This window comes from Protopterus annectens, chromosome 6.part0 (assembly GCF_019279795.1).
Source record: "Protopterus annectens isolate FY-2018-M chromosome 6.part0, PAN1.0, whole genome shotgun sequence".
NCBI classification, from domain to species: Eukaryota; Metazoa; Chordata; order Ceratodontiformes; family Protopteridae; genus Protopterus; species Protopterus annectens.
This window is the reverse complement of record NC_056737.1, coordinates 836,460,658-836,486,412: the sequence shown is the minus strand read 5'-3', so window position 1 is coordinate 836,486,412 and position 25,755 is coordinate 836,460,658. Positions and strand designations below refer to the sequence as shown.

At 39.3% G+C, this 25,755-nt stretch overlaps 1 protein-coding gene across 1 annotated transcript in view; it reads left to right on the top strand.

Annotated features, from left to right (window-relative positions):
• TRMT61A (tRNA methyltransferase 61A) overlaps positions 1 to 24,589 on the top strand; it is a 703,477-nt gene extending 678,888 nt beyond the window's left edge. Inside the window, exon 4 of the mRNA XM_044074519.1 lies at positions 24,025 to 24,589. Coding sequence (XP_043930454.1) covers positions 24,025 to 24,353 — 329 coding nt within the window. The 3' untranslated portion in view covers positions 24,354 to 24,589. The remainder of the gene's footprint in view (positions 1 to 24,024) is intronic.
• Positions 24,590 to 25,755: the final 1,166 nt, after the last annotated feature.

Here is a 25,755-nt window from a genome sequence, read left to right as displayed (position 1 = left end):
TTCCCCTGTACTGTTCTGACACATTGCCATTCTTCAACTCCAGCTGTTTCCTTTTCTTCCTGAGGTACTAGATACCGGAGTATTTTCTTAAATTCTTATGCTTTCACTTCAGTCATCTTCCAGGTCTTCAGTCTAATCTTTGTTGACCTTAGAGCCTTCTCTGATCACTGCTTGGAGCTGATTGTGACCACCAGTGGTTTATGTTGTGGGCCAGCTTTTTCACTGGGGATGACTTTGCGATCTCTGATTCAACCCCAGTGCCCTTGCCATACTACAAAGAAGTGTATTTGAGTTGCATGATGATTGGTTAGCCCATGAACTAAAACCTTTACTAAAATTCTGGGATGAAGTATGGTGTTCTTAGAATACCAACCCAAACGCACATGTATGAAAAACCTTTTGTCAACTCTGACATCTCTCAAAGCAAGCCATTAGGAGACCTAAAACCCGGCTAATGAAACCAAAGCAAAACTCCCCCTGATCAACACATGCAAAACAGTTCAGGAAAAAGGTAAACAGGCCCTCGCAGGTAAAAATAAAACCATCTCGTACAAGACCAGAAACTGGAATTCGGCAAACTACCCACAGTTCATCTGACCGCAACAAACATAACCCCCACTCTGGAACCTTCTCTGTACATTCCCCAGTTTTACTTAAAGCTTGTTAACATAAAAGACACAATGGCAGTTCTCAAAAACCTAAAATTTGATGCTCATCTTAGATCAGGTGGCATCCTTCGCTGACTCTTGTACTAGTGCAGGGATTGCATTACCACTTTATATTTATTTTTATTTATTTATTTACATTTGTTGACTGGGAAAGTCCGACTGGACACAGGTCCTTTTTCAGTGGAGGCCCGGGGAGAAAAGCTCCACAAGTAAAATTATTACAAACATAGTTACTAATGAAGAACATAGTACATACAGTAGACACCTAGCATCTGTGCCATCTAAGATGGCATGTATTCTACGAAGTAAATTACAGTTATTAACTTAGTTACAGTAAGAAATTACAGCAGTATAATAAATAGGCGTACAAGCATCAGAGTTTGCTGTAATCAAAGATAGTTTTTAGGGTGGAAGAGAGGTTGAGGGTAGATGGAGTGGGAGATATTAGAGAAGTTAGTTACAAGGTCATAGCCAGCATGTTTTTAGGTGAGCTTTAAGTAAAACTTTGAAGTGGGTGCATGATGGTACAGAGGTTATTGTGGGGGTGGAGGGGGTTCCATAATTTGGCTACTGAGCTGGAGAAGAGTCCACTTAAACGTACATTTACTATATGCTTAACACAAACTACCATATCAGACCTGGGGAAACTTGCTTTAATAAACCCAGCCCCAAAACAACCCAACCCCACTAAACTCGCACCACCATCTGTCCTACTCATCCTAGCAAAAATTCCCAAAAATGAGACACACTCATTTAAAATATAAAACTGACTATAATCTCCTAACAAACAACATGGATTTTGGTCTGGCCAGAGCATGTTAGCAGCAGTATTGACCCTAACTGGTGATAACCTACTTGAAATAGCCAAAAGAAAACTGACCGGCGCTGTCTTTATCGACCTGAGAAAGGCATTCGATCTAGAGGATCACAGTCAGCTTCTACATTATCCTTTTGATAGCCCAGATGCCTTATCTTGGTTCCAGAGCTGTTTGTCTAACTGACACTTGTGTTAAAATTCATTACTCTTTTTCTGCACTAGGCAATCTGAAACAAGGTGGCCCATAAGGAATCTATTCTTGCTCCACCCCCTTTCTCCATGCTTGGCAACAGTCTGCCTCTAGATCGTCCTCACCTCTCACTCCTACTCTGTGCTGATGACGTAGTACTGTACCACTGAAATAAATCCCTCACAGCTTTACAAAAACAACTTCAATTAGACATCCTTCACCAAATTCACTGGATCTGTAAGTAAACTACTCAGTTCATCCAAATCAAAAGCATGTTCTTTGAGTTCAAACGAAGTTAAGCAAAGCTACGTCTACACTGTAAATCACTGACCACAATGTCAGAGGCAAAAACACTAAATCATTTAAATGCCACAGACTCTGGCTAGCTCCTTCTCTCAGCTTCTCCCCACATTTAGGCAGTGCAAGAAAAAATAAACCTACTACTTTCCTTGGCTAACAGGATCTCCAATTTCCTCTCAAAACCTTCCAGAATCACAGTAGGAAAGGCATTTTACTATCTTAAGTGGTATACAACCTTCCCTTAATAGCAAATGCCTCAAAATGTACTCGCACACATTCGAATACTCACCATAAAAATATGTGGGTTTATCACACACATGCCTAAAGAATAACAGTGTAAAACACTACAAAAAGCAAAATGACTTCCTGTCAAACAAACAGACCTTCTTCTAGGATCTCATACCTGTTCAAACCACTACAAAACCAAACATTGTCCACTAGCTTCCAGGCTAATGCAAGACTCCTAAACCTACAACTGTAGAAATTCTGCTCTGTCTGCATCTTCTTTTTAGGCTCCCCTCAAACTAAACTCTGTACAAGATCCCAAAATCTGGGAATCTGTGCCATCTTCACTTACAGACTGCAGCTAAAAATTCACCTCCTGAAAAATGCCAAAATGCCAGTGTAATGTCTCTGATCCCATAACCTAATCAAACCATACACTTCCACCTACTTGACACGTTCTTCTATTCCCTCTGCTTTAATCCCTCTGTACTTAAGTACTTGTCAGACTAATGCATTGCTAAAGTACTTCAAATTCTAATGTACTGCTAAAGTACTTCAAATTCTAGTGCTATGTTGTAAGCAGTGTCAGACAATTATGCTATTATTTGTTAAAAGATGTATTAATTAATATATAATTGTATGTAACCATGCAGTCCTTGTTTTATAAACCTCCCCAGTCTCTGACATAACAGAAATTGCATATATATGTGTGTACCTGTGTTACTGTATATAATTCTTGTATATTGTGTAATTTTATATAGTCCACATATTGTAATGTATTTCTCTGTAATTGCCAAACTTTAATTCTTTCTTGGACAGAGACTGAAATTGATCATTAGTGATTAGTGCTGTACCCCAGTAAATGAATATAAATAAATAGTCCAAGTATTAAAGTCATTGATTTAGAAGTTATAGAAGAGAATGCATGGAATAGTCTGGTAATTTCATGTACATAAACATTTGCAGTGGTGAGCATCAACAGTACAGCATCATCTAGATTAAAAGGCGAGCGAGATTATCTGTGGGTCTAAATTCTGTCCTCTGAATTTCATGCTGATCTTAATGGCTCCATTGCAGAAGCAAGTGAGAATGCATGCTGCCACAGTGAAACTGTCCATGTGGTTGAAAATCTGAGGTTCACACCCTGACCTAACAGATGAGACACAATGCTCAGGAAAACTGAGCTTTATGAGAGGAACAAAGTGCAGGGCTAGTCAAAGCTATGTAAAACTTTTCTCGCCATTTAAGTTGAGGTTCAGTGGAGGAAACTTGCAGGATGACAGAAAAACCCGCCTGATAGACATGGATCAACAAAGTGATGTAATATTTTACCTAGGCAGCCCACAATAACACATTTGTATTTTGTATTCTGATGATGGTTTATAACTGACAGAAGAAACAGGATTTGTGGCAGGTTATGGAACCACTGAGGTCAGGGCTTGCTTTCAAGATGATGGAAATCTCCATCTTTTGAACAGTGAATAGGTGAAACTGCAAACTGCAACTAAGCTGTAAGAGGGATCATGAAAATTAGTAAGTGGCTCCTAGAAGATCATGATGGTTTTCTGCCTTGCTCGATTTTTAAAATTAATAGCACTTTTCAGTTCATTCATGATAGAATGTTAGTAGGTCTGGTCCTCCAAAAATGTTAAGGAAGAGGACATTAGTCATGCAAGAAGTAGCTCTCTTTTAACTCGTGACTGACCTATACTTCGGAAGATGGGGTATATTAATATATACAAGATTCCACATTTGAGGCAACGTATTGAGGTAATTATCTAAGATTTGGATAGGAGCTCCACTGTCCTCCAAACGTCCTTGCTTCTTTGGGTGATGGTACAGTGGTGTTAAAGTGCGGCTGTTATTTTGTAGTCAGGAATATGTTATGGGTAAGACGGCAGGGCAGGGATGACCACACACAAACAACATAGAAGTACAGTATAGTATACACATCTGCCTGAAGTTTTGTTAATTTTCTGTAATGTTAACAAAGCTGTCTGGAACAGTTTTTTCCACAGGTTTCTCCACAGCCTCCAAGCTAACACAAGAGGCCTGCTAACTTCTAATGAAAAAGCTTATCACCTCCTTTCACCAAAGAGCATAGAAAATGTGCCAGTGTCCTGGCTTAATTTATTTTAATTAGTATGAGTAGTGTCTCAGGTCTTAAAAAGGCCTAGTTTGATCTAGCCTGTCAGCAAAATTAAGTAAATGAAATACAGTAAATTGAAATGATCCCTGGAGTTTAATCTGATGGTTAGAATTCTAGGCCTTAATTCAAGCTGCTGTTCTCATCTGGTTTCCATATGAGTAATGGGAAAGCAATGTGTTTCGCCTGCGCTACAGCCTGTGACAAGAGAGAGCAGACCTGAGGGGAAAGCTGAAGGCTTGACCTCTTGCTGTCTTCACATTTAGTTGTAGTTCAGAGAATGTTTTTGGCATCTTGCCTTTGAGGCAATTGCTGTGCTTTTTCCCTGAAGCAGGGTAGCTGCTACATGTTTACAGATATTTTACATGGTGCCATTGTAGAGGAAAACAAAAACTTAGTTGCAGACATACAAGTTTCAGTCATTGTATATATGCATCCAGATAGAACAGACAAAGAGCTCTTTGTATCATTCTTGGTATTTTGATTACAGTTCAGATTAACATTATACTCCTACTCATGTTCTGGAAATTGCCATACTGTTTTAAACACCCAAAAAGACTAACCATCAGACTAACAAGGAAAATAATTTGTAGTAAGTATCCATGTTTTTTCCATGTAACAGTGTTATCCATAAAGCTTTAATAGCACAAGGAGGAGTAGTTTTAAAGTAACTCTCAACTATACTTCATACAAAGGAACAGTTCCTCATTTTTCTTCATAAAAAACTTTGTTCTACAGTGAAGACATTTGTCATACAAAGATATTCAAACAAAAATCAGTGATTAAGGATGAATCGTATTATTTTATCATCCAAACAATTTAAGTAGGAAAAAAAGTTGCAATTGTGTTTTGTGCTACTTAAGTTGTTATAAGCTTTGCCTGTTTGCTCCATATTTCAAGAAACATTGTACTAGAATATTTGGGACACTGAATGTCGAAAACTCCACCACGGTGTGGTATGTTAGAGAGAGAAATCCTCATGTTAACAGATTTGTTTTATGCATGTCTTTTTCCCATACGTACCCACTCTCCTTTATAACTATTGTCTGAACTTTGAAAGTGCAAGGGGTGTGCCTTGGCTGGCAAATCACCTTAGTTACTACAGTTATCAAAAGTATTGTTTAAATCAGAGGGGCAACAGTTACATTTAAAGAGAGTCTATTTGGTACATTATATAGCAATGCAGGCAGATGTCAAAATTATGCCTAGTTGAAAACATGGATTCCTGGTCACAAGTCATAAACAGGGGAAACTTTTTTTTTTCTGGTGGCAGTTCTATTTCAGGCTTGCTTGTTTACTTAGACTTTCTGAAACATGCATTTGTATATATGTCAGTGGTATTGATGGGGCAGTCCTTACACTGTATTTAGCATTTTTTCAAATTTTTGTGCATCATTTTGTCTTGTGAAATGTCTGTAGCATTGGAGTCTGTATGTTGCGGTTGAGTGCAAAGAATTAAGGTTCTGAGTTTTTAATGAGGGAATCGAACCTGTAGTCCTGGTTTGATTCCCTCAGTCGGGTCTATATTAGAACACCAAAGTTTCAAAACTTCGAGTGTTCTAATATCGACCTGTTTTCAGCAAACGCTGAAAATATCGAGGAAACAGAAAACTGAATTTTTTCCTAGGGAAAGAATTCAGTTGTCCGTTTCTGTTGCTTTGGTATTTTCAGCGCTGTGGTGGAAAGTTACGGGTCAGGTTCAGGTAAGTGTGCGATTGTGTGGACGTGAGGGTTAGGGCAGGTTAGGTGAGTTAGGGTTAGGGCTCGGGTGAGGTAAGTGTGTGATTTGTGTGGACGTGAGGGTTAGGGCGGGGTAGGTGAGTTAGGGTTAGGGTGAGGTGACAGTGACGGACCTTAGGGTTAGGGTTTGGGTTAAGGTAAGTGGATAGTTAGCGGTGTATGTATAGTTTATTTTAGGGTTAGGTGTAAGAGTTTAGGTGTATGTGTGTGGATTGGTGTTTGTTTGGTGGGCTTGTGTTGTGTGCATGTGCTTTGGAATAGCAAATTTTTTCCGTAGGAAAAAATTCGCTATTCTGTATGTTCGATGTTTTAAACTTTCGTTGAATAGGGTTCGATATTAGAACACTCGAAGTTTTGAAACTTCTGTGTTCTAATATAGACCCCCTCAGTCTTTCTTTGCATATTCTTTTTTTTTTTTTAAAACAAGTTTATTGTTTTTAACATACAAAATAAATATCATAACAATTTTATACAAGCAATTAAAATAGAAATAGTTATAACATTCAATAAAATAACCAAAGTATTTACAAAGACATCCACTACAAATCAAATCAATTGATTAAACTATAATGTCATGCTATTGAGACTATTTCTTTGCATATTCTGAGCAAATCTGTTAACTAGGCAATACTCCCTTGTCTCCACTGAAGAGAGGCACTTGGGCTTGGTGGGCTTACTTGATTAACAACTAATTTAAAAAAATTAGAAAATAATGTAGGAATAACATATTTATACTGAAAACAAGTACGGATTATGCAAACCTTTAGTTAATGCCTTTTTTTAGTATGGTTATACTCATCAAGATTTCTTGCCTTGTCAGTTAATTTTAATTTGATTTACATAATGTTTGTACATAGTGTTTAATCAGACTTGCATTTCCATTCCACCAAAGTTATATTGAGGATGTGTGACATTCTGTTTCCAACATTTCATGCCTATTCTCTTGTCACATATGCTAAGTTTTATATCTATCATATATAATCTTCAGTAATTACCAATGTCTGAATTTGACCCTTTGCTCAGGTTTGGGCTGAAAGGGATACAGATTCAGGCATCTTACCAGTTTAAAAACAAAAAAAGAGAAAATATATCCTATGCAGTAAATGTGGGTTTTCAGTGTCCTGCATTCTAGTTCCTAGTTGGATGACTTGGCCACGTTAGAAATTTGGAGTAAATAATATGATGCTAATTTGCTTGTGCGTGGTTACATATTACAGAGATGAGCCACCACATACCTTCTCACATAATTTATTTATTTATTTATTTTATTTTATTTTACATTTGTTGACCGGGAAAGTCCGACTGGACACATGTCCATTTTCAGCGGAGGCCCGGGGAGAAAAGCTCCAATAGTACATAGTAGGTTACAAAAAGTTCCAATAGTACATAGTAGGTTACAACAATGTTTGACAGCTAACATACGATTGTAGTTATGCACTAAATACCCAGGGAAGAAAAAAAAGTTACATTAGTATGTACAATAACAATTATAAAGAGAAAAACAAAGCATCATATAGTTAGTATACACAGGTAAGAAAAGTTACATTAGGATGTACAGTGAACAATTATTATAAGAAACAAACCTACAAGTAGTTAGTTTCAGGGGAGAGTAGATGGCTTGAGGCCTAGGAGGATAGTAATTTCACTGAGGAGGTTGAGGGGAGCTATGGGTTAGTCTGGATTAGAACATTGGCAAAGCCAGTGGGATTTGAAGTGGTGGGAGAGGCCATTTCTGAAAGTATTTAGGGAGGTTGATTCGGTGAGACTAGGTGGAAGAGAGTTCCATATTTTACCCACTGTGTTTGAAAACAGAGAGTCACCTCCTGAGTTACAGGATTTGATTGTCTGTGCGAGTAATCTGTGAGATGATCTTAGTCTATTTAGGTTGGTATAAGGGGTAATTATTCCAGACAGGCCGGGAGTGTTTTCAGGTTGAGAGAGTATTTTGTAAGCAATAATACGTTGCTTCTGTAGAAGTAGATTTGGTAGTTCTATCCAACCTAGGTTCTGAAGATTAGTACAGTGATGGGTTTTGTAGGGCAGGCCTGTGGCAAATCTTGCAATATGATTATAACAACAAGAGAGTTTAGATAGATCCGATTTGTTGGGATTTGTAAGTATGGGGGAGGCATACAAGAGGGTAGAAAGGAGATGGGTGCGAGCAATGGCAACTTTAGCCGTGGGAGTCAGAAAAGATTTTATTCTATAAAGGGACCCCAGTTTCTTATTAACAGTTTTGATAGTTTGGTTGATGTGCACATCAAATCTGAGTTTGTTGTCAATGGTAACCCCTAATAGCTTGGTATGAGGGTCTGGGGTGATGGTGGTTCCATTGTTGGATTGTACACAAAAGGGAAAAGTTGGTGTTTTATGGGTAGGATGGAAGAGTAGCATTTTTGTTTTTTTTGGATTAAGGATCAGTTGGCGTTCTGATAACCAATTCTCAACTGCAGTGAAACAGTCTTGAGTTTTGGATAATAGAATAGTTGGGGATCTATCTGAGCAAATTAAAGTTGAGTCATCAGCATATTGAATACATGTAGACTCTGGGATGACTTTGTTAAGATCATTAATAAAGATGGAAAATAGAAGAGGGCCAAGTATGGAACCTTGGGGGACTCCTATGGTGTTGGGTATGAGGTCGGAGAGCTTGCTTTGCCAGAGCACAGCTTGTTGCCTATCAGAAAGATAGGCATGAAACCAGTCTAGGGTTTTGTTATCTAGATAGAGAGTTTTTAGGGTTGCATGCAAGAGTTTGTGGTTGACCATATCAAAAGCTTTTGATAGGTCCAAGAAGAGGGCTGAAGAAATTTTTTTGTCATTCCGGTTAAGATTGATAGTGTTTGTGAGAGAGAGGAGAGCGGTAGTAGTGCTATGTTTGGGCCTGAAGCCATGCTGGGAGTTGGTTAGCAGGTTTTCCTGCGTTAGGTAGTGGATGAGCTGTTTGTGAATACTTTTTTCCATGATTTTTGCCAGTGGTGACAAAATGGCTATTGGTCTGTAGTTTGAAAGGTCAGTGGATGAGCCACCTTTATGGAGGGATGACATGGGAGATTTTCCATATGGAGGGGATTGTGGATTCAGTTATGGTCCGATTAATTAAGATTGAGATGGGATAGGCTATAACATCCGCAGCTTTTTGTAGAAAGTCTGCTGGAAGTAGGTCTGCTTGAGAGTGGTTGGCTTTAGTTTCCTTAGTAAGGATCGGATGTATGCAGTAGGGACAGGTTGTAGGTTGAATAACGGCGTGGTCTTCTGGGTGGGACTTGTGGTTAGGGAGCACGGGGCTACTTGTTGGTTGGCTAAGGATTTGATCACATCGATGAAGAAGGTATTAAAGGATGTGGCCACTTCATCTGGGTTTTTCATAGTTAGGTTTGCTGGTGTGGGGGTGGAGGACCTGCCTGGATGGAGAAGTTTGTTTATTCCTGTCCAAAACTTTTGGGGTTGTTTTGATGTTTATGTTGTAGTTGGAAATAGTAGTTCTTTTGTCCATTAAGATAGATTTTTTGTGTCATTTCTTAGTTTTTGGAAGTTGGTACGGTCCAGGGGTGTCTTGGTAGTACGCCATTTATTCCATGCTTTGTTTCTAGCTTTGATTTTGGCTGTGGAGTCTTTTGATAGCCATGGTGCTATGAGAGCTTTTGTTTTGATTAACCGTTTGGGGGCATGTGTGTCAAGTATGTTTAGAAATGTGGAGTTAAATTTTATTACAGCTTCTTCTAGTGGGAGGTGTTTTAGGATTGACCAGTTACAGGACTGCAGCTCATTTCGGAATCTAGTGATGTCAAAATGTTTGGTGCTTCTAACAGTCCTGAGTACAGGGAGGTGGCAGCTACCACTTTTGCTTTTTACCATGTAAGTAATGAGGTGATCACTGAGCTCATTAGTAATAGTTCCAGATTTATAAGTTCCGGGTTTATGGTTAGTGAGTATCCAGTCTAGGATACTTTCTTTGTTTGTTGCTGCCAATTCTAGTAGAGGTGGTAATATTTTGTGAGAAGCCATGGAGATTGATATTGGTTGGGTCTGTCTCTGACACACATTGATTCCAGTCAATGTTGACATCTCCCAGAATTATGGTTTCTTGTGGGAAGTTATTTGTCAGCCAACTTAGAGTGTTCTCAAGAGTGTCAGAGTTGTTCCCAGGGGAATATAGATTACGATTAGGTTAATACTTTTTCTTTATTTAGTTGTAGTTTTAGGGTTGTTAATTCTCGTTGGGTATTTCGGTGGCTGAGTGGGGTGTAGGGTAACGTTGAGTGTGCTTTGAAGAGCACAGCAGTACCACCACCTCTTTTGAGGCGATCGGTCCTGTATATGTTGTAGCCAGGTGGCAGGATTTCGTTATCTTTGGTCTCTGGTTTGAGCCAGGTTTCTGTGAGACACATAATGTCAGGGAGGTAAGTTGCTAAAAGAGCATGTAGATTATGAATTTTATTATTTAGGCTTCTAATATTAAGGTGGCAAATAAGAAGGGAGTCAGGAGGTCTTGGAAACAAGGATGTTTTATTTGCACTGTCATTTGATGGAGGGCCTGGGTTTGGATGTATGTCTCCATCTATATTTATGTTTTTCTAAGATACATTATTAGCTTCATCAGTTTATGTAGTAGTTTATCTATGTTTTTGGACTTGGGGTAGATTATGTTTGGTTTATAGGAGTAGTGGAAGTGAGTAAGCGGTGTTTTGTTGATTAGGTAGTGAGTAGGGTGATTAGTGTTGATCAGAAATGTGGGAGTACTAGTTTGGTACTTTGGATAATGAAAACCTGGGTGTGTCTGGGACTCGTATATAGTTAGCAGGTATAGTGTGATAAGAATTGGTAGGGTGAGAGTTACAGTTTTGGGCTGGTATAGTGATATGGGGTGTTAAGGACTTCATACTGTTGCTTGATTGGTTATAAGATAGTTAGTGTAGGTGGTTTGGTATTGGTTGGGGAGAGGCGGGTGGGGAGTGAGGCAGTGTGATTTGTGAGCCTAGTGGACTTGGAGGGGCAGTGAAAGAGGTGGGCCAAGAGTTTTGAGTGGCTAGAGATAAAGGAGGGTGTGGTTAGTTAAGTATAAATATAGGGGTACTGGGGGGTGGGATACGGGGCAGGGTGGGGCTGGACATAGCGAGGTTAATCCCACTCCACACAGGGCAAGGCCAGGTAATACACTAGTAGATGGTTTTTCCTTGCTACAGGGCTCTACAAGTGAAGCATAATAGTAGCTGCACTTTTGCTTATAGTTTGGGACTAGCTCCTCTGTTTTACTCAGAATTCACACTAATTTTCCAAGTAAGTGAGGAGAAGATACTGTTGTTTGCGTCTTACTGCTGTGTGTGAAACCCAGTTAAGCTAGTTTAGGGATACTTTACAATGTAAAATACATTAGTAGCTTTCATTTTAGTAGGATATTGACCTTGTAGATGAAAGTGTTTGGTAGATAGTATAGTTCTGGGCTGTTGGTAGATAGTTTAGTTCTGAGCTGTTCTACACTTTAGGTATCGCTTTCTTCCTTAGCGCGATATTGAGAGGGAGGTCGGGGTAGATTACAGGACAGTACCTGAACAAATAAAAAGAAAACATTCAGCTTGCTTTTAGAGTTATTAATTGAAAAGCTATAAAGTAGAGTTAGGGTACAGGTTTCAATGCAGTTTGTATGTAACAGAGCCTAGAGCAGGGGATTGAACTCCCTTTTAAACTTAATTGCAATCCAACAAGTATATAAAGATCTGTTAGTAAGCTGAGCCAACAGGTTAATGGAACAAACAGTCGCTTTTGAGTTGACTCACTCTATCATTCAGGATAAATGCAACACATTTTAGACTTCATTATTGCCCTGAAAAGACCAGTCACTAATAATTGAGCAGTTTGGTTACAAAGGACACTTCGCTATTTTTGCTTAGTTATTCCTAATACTGAAACACATCAATGTCCTTAAACACAGCAGTCGCTGATAGTGTCCTCTTTCAATTTAACATAGTAATTCAAATATAACTGTTTAAAGTAGTCAAAACAAACAATTCACAGAGCCTTTACCTAGCAGGTGACGCTACTAGTGGGTACACGCTACCTCTGAGTGAGTAACTGCGTGAGAAGGTAGCGACGATGAATACAGTTTGTGAGCTAAATTATTCTACAGTGTGGTCGTAGCTGTAAGAGCTACACTTAGATCACATTTATAACTGAACCATCTGTTAGAATTACACTTTAGGATGCGCTGTAATTTATAATTATAAATACATTGGTTTTATGTGATGTTACATACCCTGAGATGCCTACAAACTTAGATTGCAACACAGCAGTAAATGACTAAAATGGCGGGCTCTTAGGGAGTTATGATACCGTGATTCGTCATAGGCAGGGGGTGGGGGTTAATCCCACTCCACACAGAGCAAGTCCAGGTAATACACTAGTAGATGTTTTTTCCTTGCTACAGGGCTCTACAAGTGAAGCATAATAGTAGCTGCACTTTTGCTTATAGTTTGGGACTAGCTCCTCTGTTTTACTCAGAATTCACACTAATTTTCCAAGTAAGTGAGGAGAAGATACTGTTGTTTGCGTCTTACTGCTGTGTGTGAAATGGTGACTACGTTAGTCAAACTACCTGTATTTGGTCTAATACATGCATATTAATCATGAATTCTCGTAAGAAATAGAACTGGTGTGTTAAGTGTTACTGGGAATAGGCTGAATTATTGTTTGTTATTATTTCTGTTTTATTCTGTTGAGATTCTGTAAAAAACAACACTTTGTGCTCAGCAGAACAGTTCTATCCAAACTAAATAAAGAAATCCATTTGTGGAATGCGAGCTTTGAGTTCCCCCTCTAGGCTTAGTAGTATGTTCCCAATTAAAAAAGTGTGTGTGTGTGTGTGTGTGTGTGTGTGTGTGTGTGTGTGTGTGTGTGTGTGTGTGTGTGTGTGTAATATATATAATACACACACACCTGAACTGTGATTTGATTCCTTCAAACCAGCTGTTATACCATGCACGTTTAAGGATCACACTTGGTGCTTTATACTCACAGGTTACATGTTGAAACGGGCACAACTTTCTTACTGGACCTTACTGTATTACCAAATATTTTTCCACTGTGAAGACCTCCTGACCACTTTATTTTATTTTTATGGATATATCTTCTATGTATGAAATTTTGCTTTAATAAGAATTTTAATTAACTGGCAAGTAAACTTTGTACATCTCAGACTACAAATTGAAGTCTCGTAATCCTGTAATTCCTTTTTTTACAGAGAACTAAACTTCACTACACTAACATTCTTGCTTCTCAAAATTAAGAATCCCTCCCCACACATCTGAAATAATCAAGCCAGTCACAAATATCGGAACCATACTAAAAAATCCTGTTTACAGATGCATCCTATAGATTTGAAAAATAACTTGATAACATACTTCTGTTAACATTGTGGTGTCAACCTAGATTATGCTATTATGGATTCCACTATAAGCAGATAATAAAAAGTAAGCCCCTATGGTTTTACACCTCCTCCTTACTTTCTTTCTTCTCCTCAGTTCTTTCTGAAACTGTGTCCGTCTCTCTCTCTCTCACTCTCTGCTTCTCCAGTTCCTTCCTTCTACTATGTACTACAAATGTCAGCTTATTTTTTGTATGTTGAACCTGGAAGTGACTGTGTGTTTGCAGACTAATCGTATTTACTGCAACTGCCTACCTCACTTAGCAGAGCCGCCTGTTGAGGTTTGAATGCATTTCTCATCATCTGTCCTTTTGCTGTATCCCTTCTCTGTGAACCATTCCTGCAATGCTTTGCTAGTCGTCACTTCTATTCCTGGTACTAGGTTTAGTGTCTTTCATTATGGATTGATGCTTTTAAAGTTATATTTCCTGTTTGAATCTTCATTTGTCTTACTTTATAAAGATCATTGTTACAGTACTGTTCATTACAAATAGGAATTGGCCAACAGGCTGACTTCATCTCATCCCACATGACTTCCATAGCTATGCTTATACAAAGAAGCAGACTGACATCCTTTCCATGCAGAGACATATGCCTGCATCCCACATAAAAAGGTGCGCTGGTGTTATTCAGTGTGTTGTTTTTTTTTTTTAAGCCGCAGTTGCATGCACTTCTTGTCATGCAAGTCCAATATCCGTTTTTCTCAGCGTGTGGCCCAACTCAAGAGCTGCTGTTGAGAATCTTTGAAAGGTAAATGCCCCCTTGAGCATGCTTTATTTATTTTATAGTGCTTACAGCATCAAAGAGAAGTTTATTTGCCAGTGAAGTTTGGGAAGTCATTGAGGTTCCCAGGTAAACTTTATACAAATCTGAATATCCAGTGTGTGTGTGTGTGTGTGTGTGTGTGTGTGTGTGTGAAGCCATATGAAGATTATCTTCCTAGATGGCTTTTTCTGCTTGAGAGTTTTGCCTATTGATTATTTACTAGATCTGCCCAGATCCCAGCAGCCACAGAAATCAGGTGCCATGTTCCAGACTTCAGTCTTCCACTTTTATGGGAAAGGCCGTTCCCCTAAGATTGTACATAAGAAAGAGCACTGTCTTAAAGAAGGTGAGGAAAATAGTACTCTCAAGAGATGCCAGGGAGAAGAGTTATCCTGGCTGTGTCTCATAAGCCTGAGAGTGCCACAACCAGTGAGATGGTTTTCCAGTCCTTGGCCGTGGTGTCCAGTTTACGTGTTCTTCTTGTCCTACCCCTTTGGAGGCAGACATGCAGGTAGTCCACTAGTGCATCCTGCTGAGCTGGGTACTAAGAAGAAGGTATGCCACATTCAGCTGTCCTTTAAGTGGCAAACCTCCAATGTCAGGCTACAGTTCCTTCTCAGCAGGAAGAAGCCGACTTCCATCTTTCAACCCATTTAGAACACAAGGATGATGAACTGGGATAGCAGCATAGTGAACTTAACATTAGAAATTTATGGCATTTTTGACACATTTAAAGATGCTTTGTCCTGAGTTCAAGTACAGAGACACCTTTCCCAGCAGCTTGCTTGCCCTTTGCAGTTCATCCAGGACCTCATACAGTTTGCAGAGGATCTTGTCTAGTGGTGCTAAATGGTTTATAGCAGGTCTTTGGCGCTCACTCTCCGTGAGCCAGTCAAGTGGAAGGAGGGCTGTGATTCACATCTGAGACACTAGCTTATCCACTGTTGATGGCTAGGAGGGGGAATTGAACTACACAACCTAGGTGGCATCTGCAGTTGGGTACAGTTCAGATATGGGGGCTCCATTTCTTCCAGATCCCCACAAAGCACTATATCCTTTTGTGACACTCCCACACAAATGAAGAGTTCATTTTAAGTGTGATTCAAGCAAAGTGTCAAACATAAAATAGATATTTCATCTCCTTGGACTGGAGGAGCCTAAACTCATGGCAGTGCATGCTGTTTTGAAGACTTTGATCACACATGCACAGCAGCTTCCCTGCAATTGGATTCCCAACCTACTGTGTGAATGAAGAACATGTCCTACAGGGTTCATAAGATATACCGGATCCCCTATAGGAGCCCAGTGGTAGGTTTCATGGTGATTTCCTTTGTGGTGTCGAGAGGTGATAAGTTGGTCTCAGGCCCCTTAGCAAATGACAGGGAAAGGTAAGTCATGGAGAGGTTCTTTAAGACATTAAATACTTCAGCTACCTTGACATTCCGGTTCACAGGTTACTAGATGCATATCCTAGGATGTCGAGGAGTTATCTTAAAACAGATTACAGACTTCAGAACAGAAATCTGACACGAGATACTCCAGTCACAAATTTTGAAACTTATTCAGCTCCCCTAAGGTGGTGGTAAATACATGATTAAATGCAGATATGACACAGCAGATGCAGTCTGTAGAGCAGGTGCCCCAGGTTCTTCTATCAAATTGTGTGCTTGTCTTATGGTACTGCCCTTTATATCTTCATGTAATAACTCCTGAGTGCTCCATTAGGCTGAGATTCTGTCTTTGGCAAACCATCCCAGGAACTTTAAAAAAAATGGAGAAAAAGGCAATGCAATGTGGTGACCTTACAACCAGCAGATTAGGGCTAAGAGTTGTAGGAGAAGCAGACTTGGCACAGAAGAGAATAGAAAAAACAAGAAGCCAGGCAGGAAATGGATCCCTCTCTCCCTCTGAGCAACCATAGCTCACAACCTGACACCTGTTCTCAGAGCAGACCAGCCTGTGAGGCAGGTTAAGCCATTTATGGGAGGTTTGGGTAAGGATAACAGTGGATGTCTGGGTTCTGTGCATGACTACAGAAGGGTGGAACACAGAATTCAGAAGTTTCCCTTGTATGGGAGTGCATTTGATACTGGTGGAGGAAGTACGTTTGTCTTGCCTGTGGTTCAGCAATTGCTAGACAATGGGTCAAAGGTAGAGATGCCAACATGGAAAGACTTGGGTTTTTACTCCCACCCTTTCCTCATTTCAAAGAGAAATGATCTCTGGAAGCAAATTTTGGGCATATTAGAGCTCAACCTCCTGTAAAAGGTGCTAGATTCAAGATTCTTATCTTGCTGTCCCTAACCCCATTGCATTTTCTTTCTGATTATATTGGACCTGAAAGAAGTATACTTGCTTGTCCTCCTCCACCAGACCACAGAAAATTCCTGAATTTCAGTGAAGGACTTTAACATTACCAGTTTACTTCCTTGTCCTTTGGGCTATCTCCAGCACCCAAGGAATTTGATTTGTCTGGCCCTAGTGGTAACCTTTTTAAGGGTAAAAGAGATCAACTTTTACCTATGTCTGTATCACTGCCTCCTGCAGGCCTAAGTGCAGCCAGAAAATTAACCATGTATTGCCATGAACATATAGAGTTTTACTAAGCTGTCCCTAAGTGAGTCTGTCCCCAGCAAGAAAGAGATTTTCCTGGGGATTACCCTGAACACAGAAGAATACAGTGCATCTCCTCAAGAGCAAAGCTCAGCCCCTACAGGAATTCTTTCTGCAGCAGTCCACTAGGGACTGCTTGGCAGCCGGGGACTTTTTGATTCTTCTAGGACAAAAGACTTCCACCATACTTGTGGTACTTTTAGCCAAATTGTATACAAGTAAGATTCAGTGGTTCCACAAGTTGTCCTGAAACAGGAGATGGTGCTTCTTGTGTTGTCTTGCTTTCAGAAGGAATTTTTTATGATGGATGAACTAAATGCAGAGGAGCAAAGATAAACATTTCTTGCAACCCATATCAATGCATTTCCTGACCGTTAATGCCTCAGATTTGCCTGTGTGCCTGTACGAGTTTTTTCTAGCCCCTAGTGCAGAAGAAATTACACATCAACCTGAAGGAGGTATTAGCAGTGGTCCTAGCCCTCAAAGTTTTGAAACAGCAGATGAGGCGGTGAGTCTGCTGTCTTAACACAGATAACATCATGGTGAAGTGGTACATAAGCAACCAAAGGAGACTGAATCCTACTCACTTTACAGACTGGTCATGCATGTGTGTAAGCTAGCCATCCAATTCAGCCTCACAGTAAGGGGGTGGATACATATTGTCTCAGTGAATCACTGCTGTAGGTAACCTGAACAAAGCACTTTTGAGAAACCACAAATGGGAACTAAACACACTGGTATTCCAGCAGCTTACAACCAGATATGTACTTCTGGAGCTAGATCTGTTTACTAGACAAGCCATCAACTCCTCCTTCACTGTGCAAAGCATCCCTTCTGAGAAGTACAAAGGATGGTCGCCTGCACAGATTCTTGTATGCCATCTCCACAACACCTCTACTGCCATGGGTGATGAAGGCATGCAGGGAACAACCTAGTAAGATCCACATAATGTCTTTCTTGCCCAGGCTACACAGGTTTTTAGTGGTGTCACAGCTAGCCAAGCAACCACTGTACCTTCTGCCACAAAATACCTGTTCAGACACATTGTCGAAACCCTGGTGCTAATGTCTTTCTTGCCCAGGCTACACAGGTTTTTAGTGGTGTCACAGCTAGCCAAGCAACCACTGTACCTTCTGCCACAAAATGATACCTGTTCAGACACATTGTCGAAACCCTGGTGCGTTGTAACCTAAAAAGACACAGGCTGACAGCTTGGAAGATCTGAGTCTTTTTCCTGTCAAGTACCTTTTTTTCTGAATGTACTGACCATTTTCAAAGTGGCAAGGAAGCCTAATACAAGGGAATCCTATCTGCCAAAAAGGCGGAAGGTTTTTCTGTGTAGATGAAGAAACAAGGACTACTCGGGCAGATATTTAATGCACCTTGCTCAGTCTTTGCATTCTGATCTCTCTAGTTCAAGTCATTCTTACCTTCAGTTAAGGTTCATATTTATATAATGTCTGCTTACCTTCCACTAGTCCCACCACTGGCAGTAGGGGGTACTTGGCTATTGTACTATTATACTATGCTATTATAATACGTAGTGTTAATACTTTGTGTGTGCATATAATAGATGCACACACACACAGATAAAAATATATATAGGTAGAGAGAGAGATATAGAGAGAGCTACACCAATGCATGCAATTTTCTGTAGTTCTCTCATGGCTCATAGGTTCATATGTGTATACTAGGCTTATGACCACTAGGGCCATTATAAGCCTAGCCATGCAAACGAAGTGTGATCCACAAATTTGATTTGTGTAATGGGTAATTTATGGATTTCCTCTGTCCATGAGAAACATAGGCACCAGACCAGGGATGACTTTCCTATTACCCACTCTTTGGTCCAAGTTAGAGTTCAATCCTAAACCTATTTAAGAACTTCACATGGATGGGGGAGCCTTTTCCTGATAATGGGAATTCTATGAGAAACGCATCTGTCTCTCCAGCATGTCCAATTTATGTTGCAAGCAAAACTAAGGTCTTCTGATCTAGTTCTGATGCTGTTTATTTTACAGATGTGCAAAAGGTTCATCAAAACGGGGATGCCTTGTACGCAAAGCAAAGATCACCACTCTGTAAGCTGTGTTTTGCAGAGTACGACGACAGTGATTTCAGGCAATCCACTTAGAACATTGCTCCCTGTATTCTTTTTGCAAACAACCTTTGTGAAAGTTCCAATTACTGCATGTGTCGGTCAGGTACAAACTGAAGGGGGCATTATATTCTATATTGGGGTCTGACTGAAAATAGTGGTACGATGACCTCTCTGGACTTGGATGCCATGCCCTTCCTTATAAGTTGAGCAACATAGAAGGATTTTTACTACTACCTTGGACACATGTTGGTGAAAGGCTAAATTATTATCTGCATGAGTTCCTAGATCCTGACTACTGAACAAACCTTTAGGGGTGTTTTATTGATGTTACCCAGAGTGGCTGACCTCCCAAAAGGTACTATAATGCATTTCTTGGCATTCAGTTTAAAGCCATGGCTTTGTCACCAAGCATTTGTCTGTGTTCTTATCTTGGAAGGATTCAGCGACTGCTGCCAGTTTGCAATTATCTGCAAACTTGGTCAGCCAGAGGCTTTTGACTTTAACCTCAGAGAAGTAAATACTAAGGAGGAGCGGGCCCAGCACAAAGCCCTGAGGGATTCCACTGGTGACTGGCTTCTTTGTGGCAGTGGCCTCACAGATACTGACTTCTTAGGTCCTATCCATGAGCCAGTTAGCTATCCAGCATGTTATAAAGGGTTTTATGCCTCGTTCAGTAAGTTTCTTGATAATGCCCAAGTTGGGTATTGCATTATGATGCTTTAGCCATAATTAGGTAGGAAGTATGCACCACTTTTCCCTCATTTGTTGTCTTAGTGACTTTTTCAAAAGTCTAACAAGTTCAGTAAGCACAACTTTCCTGTGACAAAGCCAAACTGGGATGAGTTCAGTGTCTGGAGGTCTCTCATATCCTTATTGGTAATTTCCATGATTTTTTCCATGGCTTTGCAAATAAGACTAGCCAGAATAATGTGTCTGTAGTTTCCAGGATCTGTTGAAGTGCCCTCCCTTATGAAAAGGAATTACTGCCAGTGTCTTCCATTCTTGTCAGACAAAACCTGTTTTAAGACTATACTTAAATAGTGACTCCAAGGGTCTTCATAAATTGTGTTTTAGACTGTTCAGAAGACATTCCAAGATGTTATTGGGACCCTCTGAGGCTGTGTGCTGGCTTTAGCGAGCACATCCAGTACATGCTTCTGGGTTATGTTTGACGGTATTTTTTGGTGGATGGTTGGGGTGAGAGGGAGGGTAAAGTTGGAACTAAATTTGTCCACTTAAAAATTCACTATATCACCAGGCTCTGTGAATGTGGCATCATTCACGACCAGTTTAGCACATTGCTGTGTGATGTCTCTGTGGTTTCTGACATAGTTGATGAAGACTTTATCATTATCTTTCACATGGGAGTGTCTTAACCTCAAAATCGGGTTTGTTTGACTTGATTTAACCCTCTTAGTTGCCTATTTAGTTTATGGGAATTTTACCCTGCCTGATTTTTGCCATATTTTTTTTGTATATCTTGTTTAATTTGGGATACCACCAGGGTTCGGTTCTGGTGCTAATTCTGGGCTTACTTTTGGTAGGTACAGCAGCCTCTGCACAGCCATTGATTTGGTTGCACAGAGTTTTCTGAGTGCAATTCAGTGTAGGCTGTTGTGTTCTCAGGGTTTGGACAGGCATCAAATTTTGACAAACCATCACTCAGTATAAGGTAATTTCTCTTGTAATAGTTTCAAAAACCAAATGCAGCACAGGAATAGTCAGCCTGGAAAATCTGTAAACTCAAATACAAAAACACAAATCCAGCTGTAGGCAGACTCCAACTCTAGAAGGAAAACCACACAATAATGTAGTATCACCACAGAATGTTTTGTTAAAGCTGAAAACACTCGTAAATTAGCTTTTCTCTAGAACCAGACTTCATCAGAATAAAGTAGGGTAGTGCAGTGAGCATATATATAGTGAACCAATAAATTATGTCTTATGAGTTAATTGACTTAATCGAGCGTGATGCATAATTTGAATACTTTAAAACGCATTTACATTCTACTAATGTTTAACATGTAGGGTTCTGTTTAAAGACATAGATTACTGTTTGTGCAAAATGCAAATGTAGTATCCATTGTATTAAATGCATACCTTATAAAATATGTACGTAAACATTAAACATTGTCATCCTAAAGATAAAAAAATTAGAGAAGTTAAAAGGTGTATAAAGACTACAGTGTGTTAGTACAAATAAACACTATTAAAATAATTAAAATGTTTAATATCAAAACAACTGTTGTAAGTCAAATGATCTAATAATACTACACTCTTGTATGCATGTGTGTATGTGATGCACTTGTGCCAAGTGGTATAGAAATATGGTAATTTTGGGTCTATATCATTTCATTGAAAACTCATTTCATTGAAGCGTAATTCATTGACACACATTCACTGAAAGCTCACTTCACTGAAAAACTAATTTCGTTGAAAGGTATATATGGCCTTATTCCCCACTGCTGTGCGATCCTGAAGTTAGTATATAAAGTAAGGGGGTTGTGGGGGGCTTTTATATGTTGTCTTCTGGAAGAATATATTTATTACACTTGTAAGTATCCATCTATATGCTTTAAAATATTTACAATATGTGGGGGGCTGTGCTCCACACACCCCCCTTACTTTATATACTAAATCTAGGATCGCACAACAGTGGGGAAAAGGCCATATATATAAATATATATATATATATATATATATATATATATATACACACCTTTCAGTGAAATGAGCTTTCAGTGAATTGGGTTTTCAGTGAAGTGAGCTTTCAGTGAATATGTGTCAATGAATTAAGCTTCAATGAAATGAGCTTTCAATTAAATTATATAGACCCGGTAATTTTAATAGTTTGTTGGTCCTTGGTTTTAGGACTGGTATAAGGGATAGGTTGTCGGTAATACCAGGAAAATGTGTCTCATCCAATTTTATTTGCCATGATAGCTCTCTCAGTTCTAGGTCGTCTTTCCAAGAACCTCCCAATGGGTTCAGGGTTACTTTTTCTAGGATCATGAACAAAGCCTTTTTAAAACCAGAACAGTTTAATGAGTGTTTGAATAAGGCATTGTTTTGATTGTGTGTTAAAATGTTGTAGCTGTGCTCGTATATTAGCTTTTTCAGCTGTCTTTCTGTCTTGCCTGCATAAAAGGCAGAGCAGGTGGAGCAGGTAGCCAAATATACCAGTCCCTTAAATTTTCATATGCATACACAACAGTTTTGGACTGGTTGTTAAGTTGTATAGTCTGTTCTAGAATATACTTGCATTGAGCATAGCTGCCACATTTTCTGGTACCCCTGTTCTTTCTGGTGTAGAATTGCTCGAGTCTAAGCTGTTTATGTTGCTTGCTGTCTTGTACGTAAATTATGGTCCAGATCGTACAATATCTTTGAGTTTGTCATCACTCATTAAAATTCCCCAGTACCTGTTGACAGTGTCTTTGATAATGTAGGACCCTAAGCCATACTGTGTGACCAATGCTTTAGTGAAATCATTCTTTTGATCTAAGAATTCTTTGTTAGTGTTCATCTCAGTGGTGTCTTGTCTAGTCATGAAAGTATTTTCAGGGGCACTGTTGTTTTGGTATAGTTCCTGTTACCGGTTTTACCAGATTACTTAGTTTATTTTGATTTTGAAGGAGACCGCTTCATGGTTGGACCTTCCCTAGGAGGACAAGACATTGGGGGGCAGTGTTCGCCTGTATGTGTGTGTACGAGGTCCAGTATGTTAGAGCCTGCAGTGGGCATATTCACTATTTGGTCGAGTGTTTGTATTTACACAGTCCAGGAATTTGTGTGCCTGCAAATTTGGGACCGTGTAGGATTCGCAGTCTATACAAGGGCAATTAATCTTCCATGAGTAAGGGTATTGAGTTGGATAGTAACTGACTATTGAAGGTGCAGATTATTACCATAGGCGGAACTATCTAAACCATGCATATACTGGTAAAACTTGTGTAGTTCGTATTCTGAGTAAAATAAATGCATAGTTTTGCACTGTAATTAAACTTTGAATTTAACACAGTGTTAAAATAAGCACAACTTTATATTTAGTAAAAAAACATTTTTTTGAGTTTGCTATGCCATTTATGTGATTTGTACGTTTTTATATATTTGCTGTGTTGTACAGATATTCACATGGTTTGCCATTGTGAATAGAATTCTTCTCAGCTTTTGTGAATTCTTTTCTGCTGAGTATTTCTGAGTGACTTCATATTGGGAAGTGTCCAGGCATTTCTTGGTAAAATCGTATGATAATTCATTCATGACAGATTGGTTCTTTCTCAAGTGCAGTATCATTTAGTGCCTGGTTATCTTTGTAATGCGCTTTCCCCAGAGCAGCTGCAAATATTCAGAACAACCTAGGCAGTGAATAGCGTTGCTTCTAGCTCTGGAGAAGAGGTGCATTTTAAATGCCTGAGATTGAAAGGAAATGAGACTCCCAACGCACTGTAAAAGAGAAGCAAATAAAAACCCTGCAAGTATGAGTATGTTTAAAAACGTAAAAAGGAAACTGCTTCTCAGAGTAAACGCCCAACAGCACATGCAGTTGTAATGGCCTTTTAATTCAAAAAAGATATCCTCTGGAGTCAGCCATAGATGATTAAAAATGCATGTTTATAAATGCATCTAGTTGACATCTGGCCTAATGTGTGTGTTGTGCACCCCCAATGACTTCTGCTATCTTATGTTTTTGGTTGTTATTTTATTTAGGTTTTTTTTTTTCAATTTAACTAATGCAAGTCAGTGTACTGATGTGAATAAATGAAGTAAAAATGTCCTCATCAATTTAGTAGTTTTTAAATATGACTGTGTAATTGTAGCAACAAAAAGTCTGTATGGCATTACACATTATGTGCCAGCCTTAAAATAGTATTTTTTTGTTTTTTTACCTCCAGATTTTGACATGAACTTGTTTCTTTGGATTCTTGAGAAAAGGGGCCACATACTGAAAGGGATCTGCCCAGAGCAAATTAAATATTTTGAAAATAGAACGTTAACTATATGTGATTTATTATTATTTTTTTATTCTGCTTTTGTAGGTGGTCGGATTTGTTCATTCTCTCCATGCATTGAACAAGCTCAGCGAACCTGCCAGGCCATGGAGGAGAATGGATTCACAGAGATTGATACTTTAGAGATTTTGCTACGTGTGTTTGACATCAGAACTGTCAACATGCAGATCCCTGACCTTGGGAAGGGGGAAGAGGATACATCTGCTGCGGAGTGTGATGAAAACAGAAAGCCACAGGAGTGTGCTAAGAAGCAGTTTGAACTGCAGGGGACAGTGGCTTTTAAAACTGCAGTCTCTCTCAAATCGATGTCAGGACATACGGGATATCTAACATTTGCAACCAAAAGCTTATTTTAGAGTGCATTCCTTTGTACTTTATGTAGTAATGCTCTCGTTAGAATTTCTTTTCAAAACAGTTCCTTAAATAGTCACATTTAGCTTGAGAATGCAGTGTTTAAATAACATGCCAAGAGTGAGAAGAGCACTGCATGCACATCTGTCTGTCGCAAACTGTGTCTTAATACTGAGATTAATTTTGATGAAAAGACAGCCTACTGAATTTTTCAACAAATAAAACTGCTGGCTTGAGGTGATTTCCTTTTTGCTTTTATCAACATCTCTTCTCATTGCTGATGAGACAGCCTGTCGCATAGTGTTAAGGAAGTTTCTTCTGTTCCAAATAAGATACTTGCATAAATGCTTCAGATTTGACATGCACATTGGCCTTCTTGCAATACAAAACTTATCTGCTGATGAGAAAACACACTCTTTCCTGCCCTTGATTTGGTGTACTTGGTTTAAGCAGATGGTCAGTAACTTTCAGCATACAAGTAATCTGTAATTTATTGTCATTTTAGAAAAGTCTGCTGCTTTTAGCTTGTATTATATTATTGGCTTGTTGTCTGGTATTCCTAGAGTCTCCTCCATGATGCTTGCTTTTTCTTGTCATCATCATGTATAGCTTTGTTTTGTTAGACCAGCATATTGCTAACAAAAGAACATTAGGATGCAGAAAGATGGGTCTATCCTGTGCTTTTCTAAGCTTGCTACAGTGTTATAAAGGCTAAGTGTTGCATATAGGAAGGTGTGCATGATAATTGTCTTTTAATCTTTGACACACTAATGTTGCTTCTTCCTATTATTTTTATGAAGACCTTTCTCACATGCCCTACTTTCTCCCATGCCTAGATTAATGTCATAACAATTTATTCTTGAATTTCTTTTTTGGCTATGAGTATTTGATCTGACTTTGGAGACTTTCTGCACTGAATCAAGTGGAAGTTTTTTTTTTGTTATCTGTTAACCCCAGTTCAGCATTTCTTTTTTAGCCTCATTCCAGTGCATAGGGGTTGTGCATATGCATTGGCATTCACTAACGTACGATAGCTTCCCTCAGCTTTTTTCTGTTTGCCCAGTTGTGATTATAGTCATTAAATTTGTCATTGAAAAGTTTGTGCTTTTGTTCCTAAGAAACTGAAGCCTTCCAAGTGTTCTTTTGATCATCAGGTCATAAACCAGGATCCACAGTGGCAGTCCCTCTGCTGTCTGGGTGAGGATCATACCACTGAACTTTGCAGGAAGTGTCAATGCTTCAACCAGTCTACCTAACATAACAGAAGGGAGAATCTTGAGGCTTGTATCAGCTTTTAATGACATCCAGTATAAGCACGTCTATGGTGAGTTAATTATTCATGAGAGACTAACGGCTCTATTTTGACCAAAATCTGATGTAGAACTTTTCACCGAGAACATACCCAAG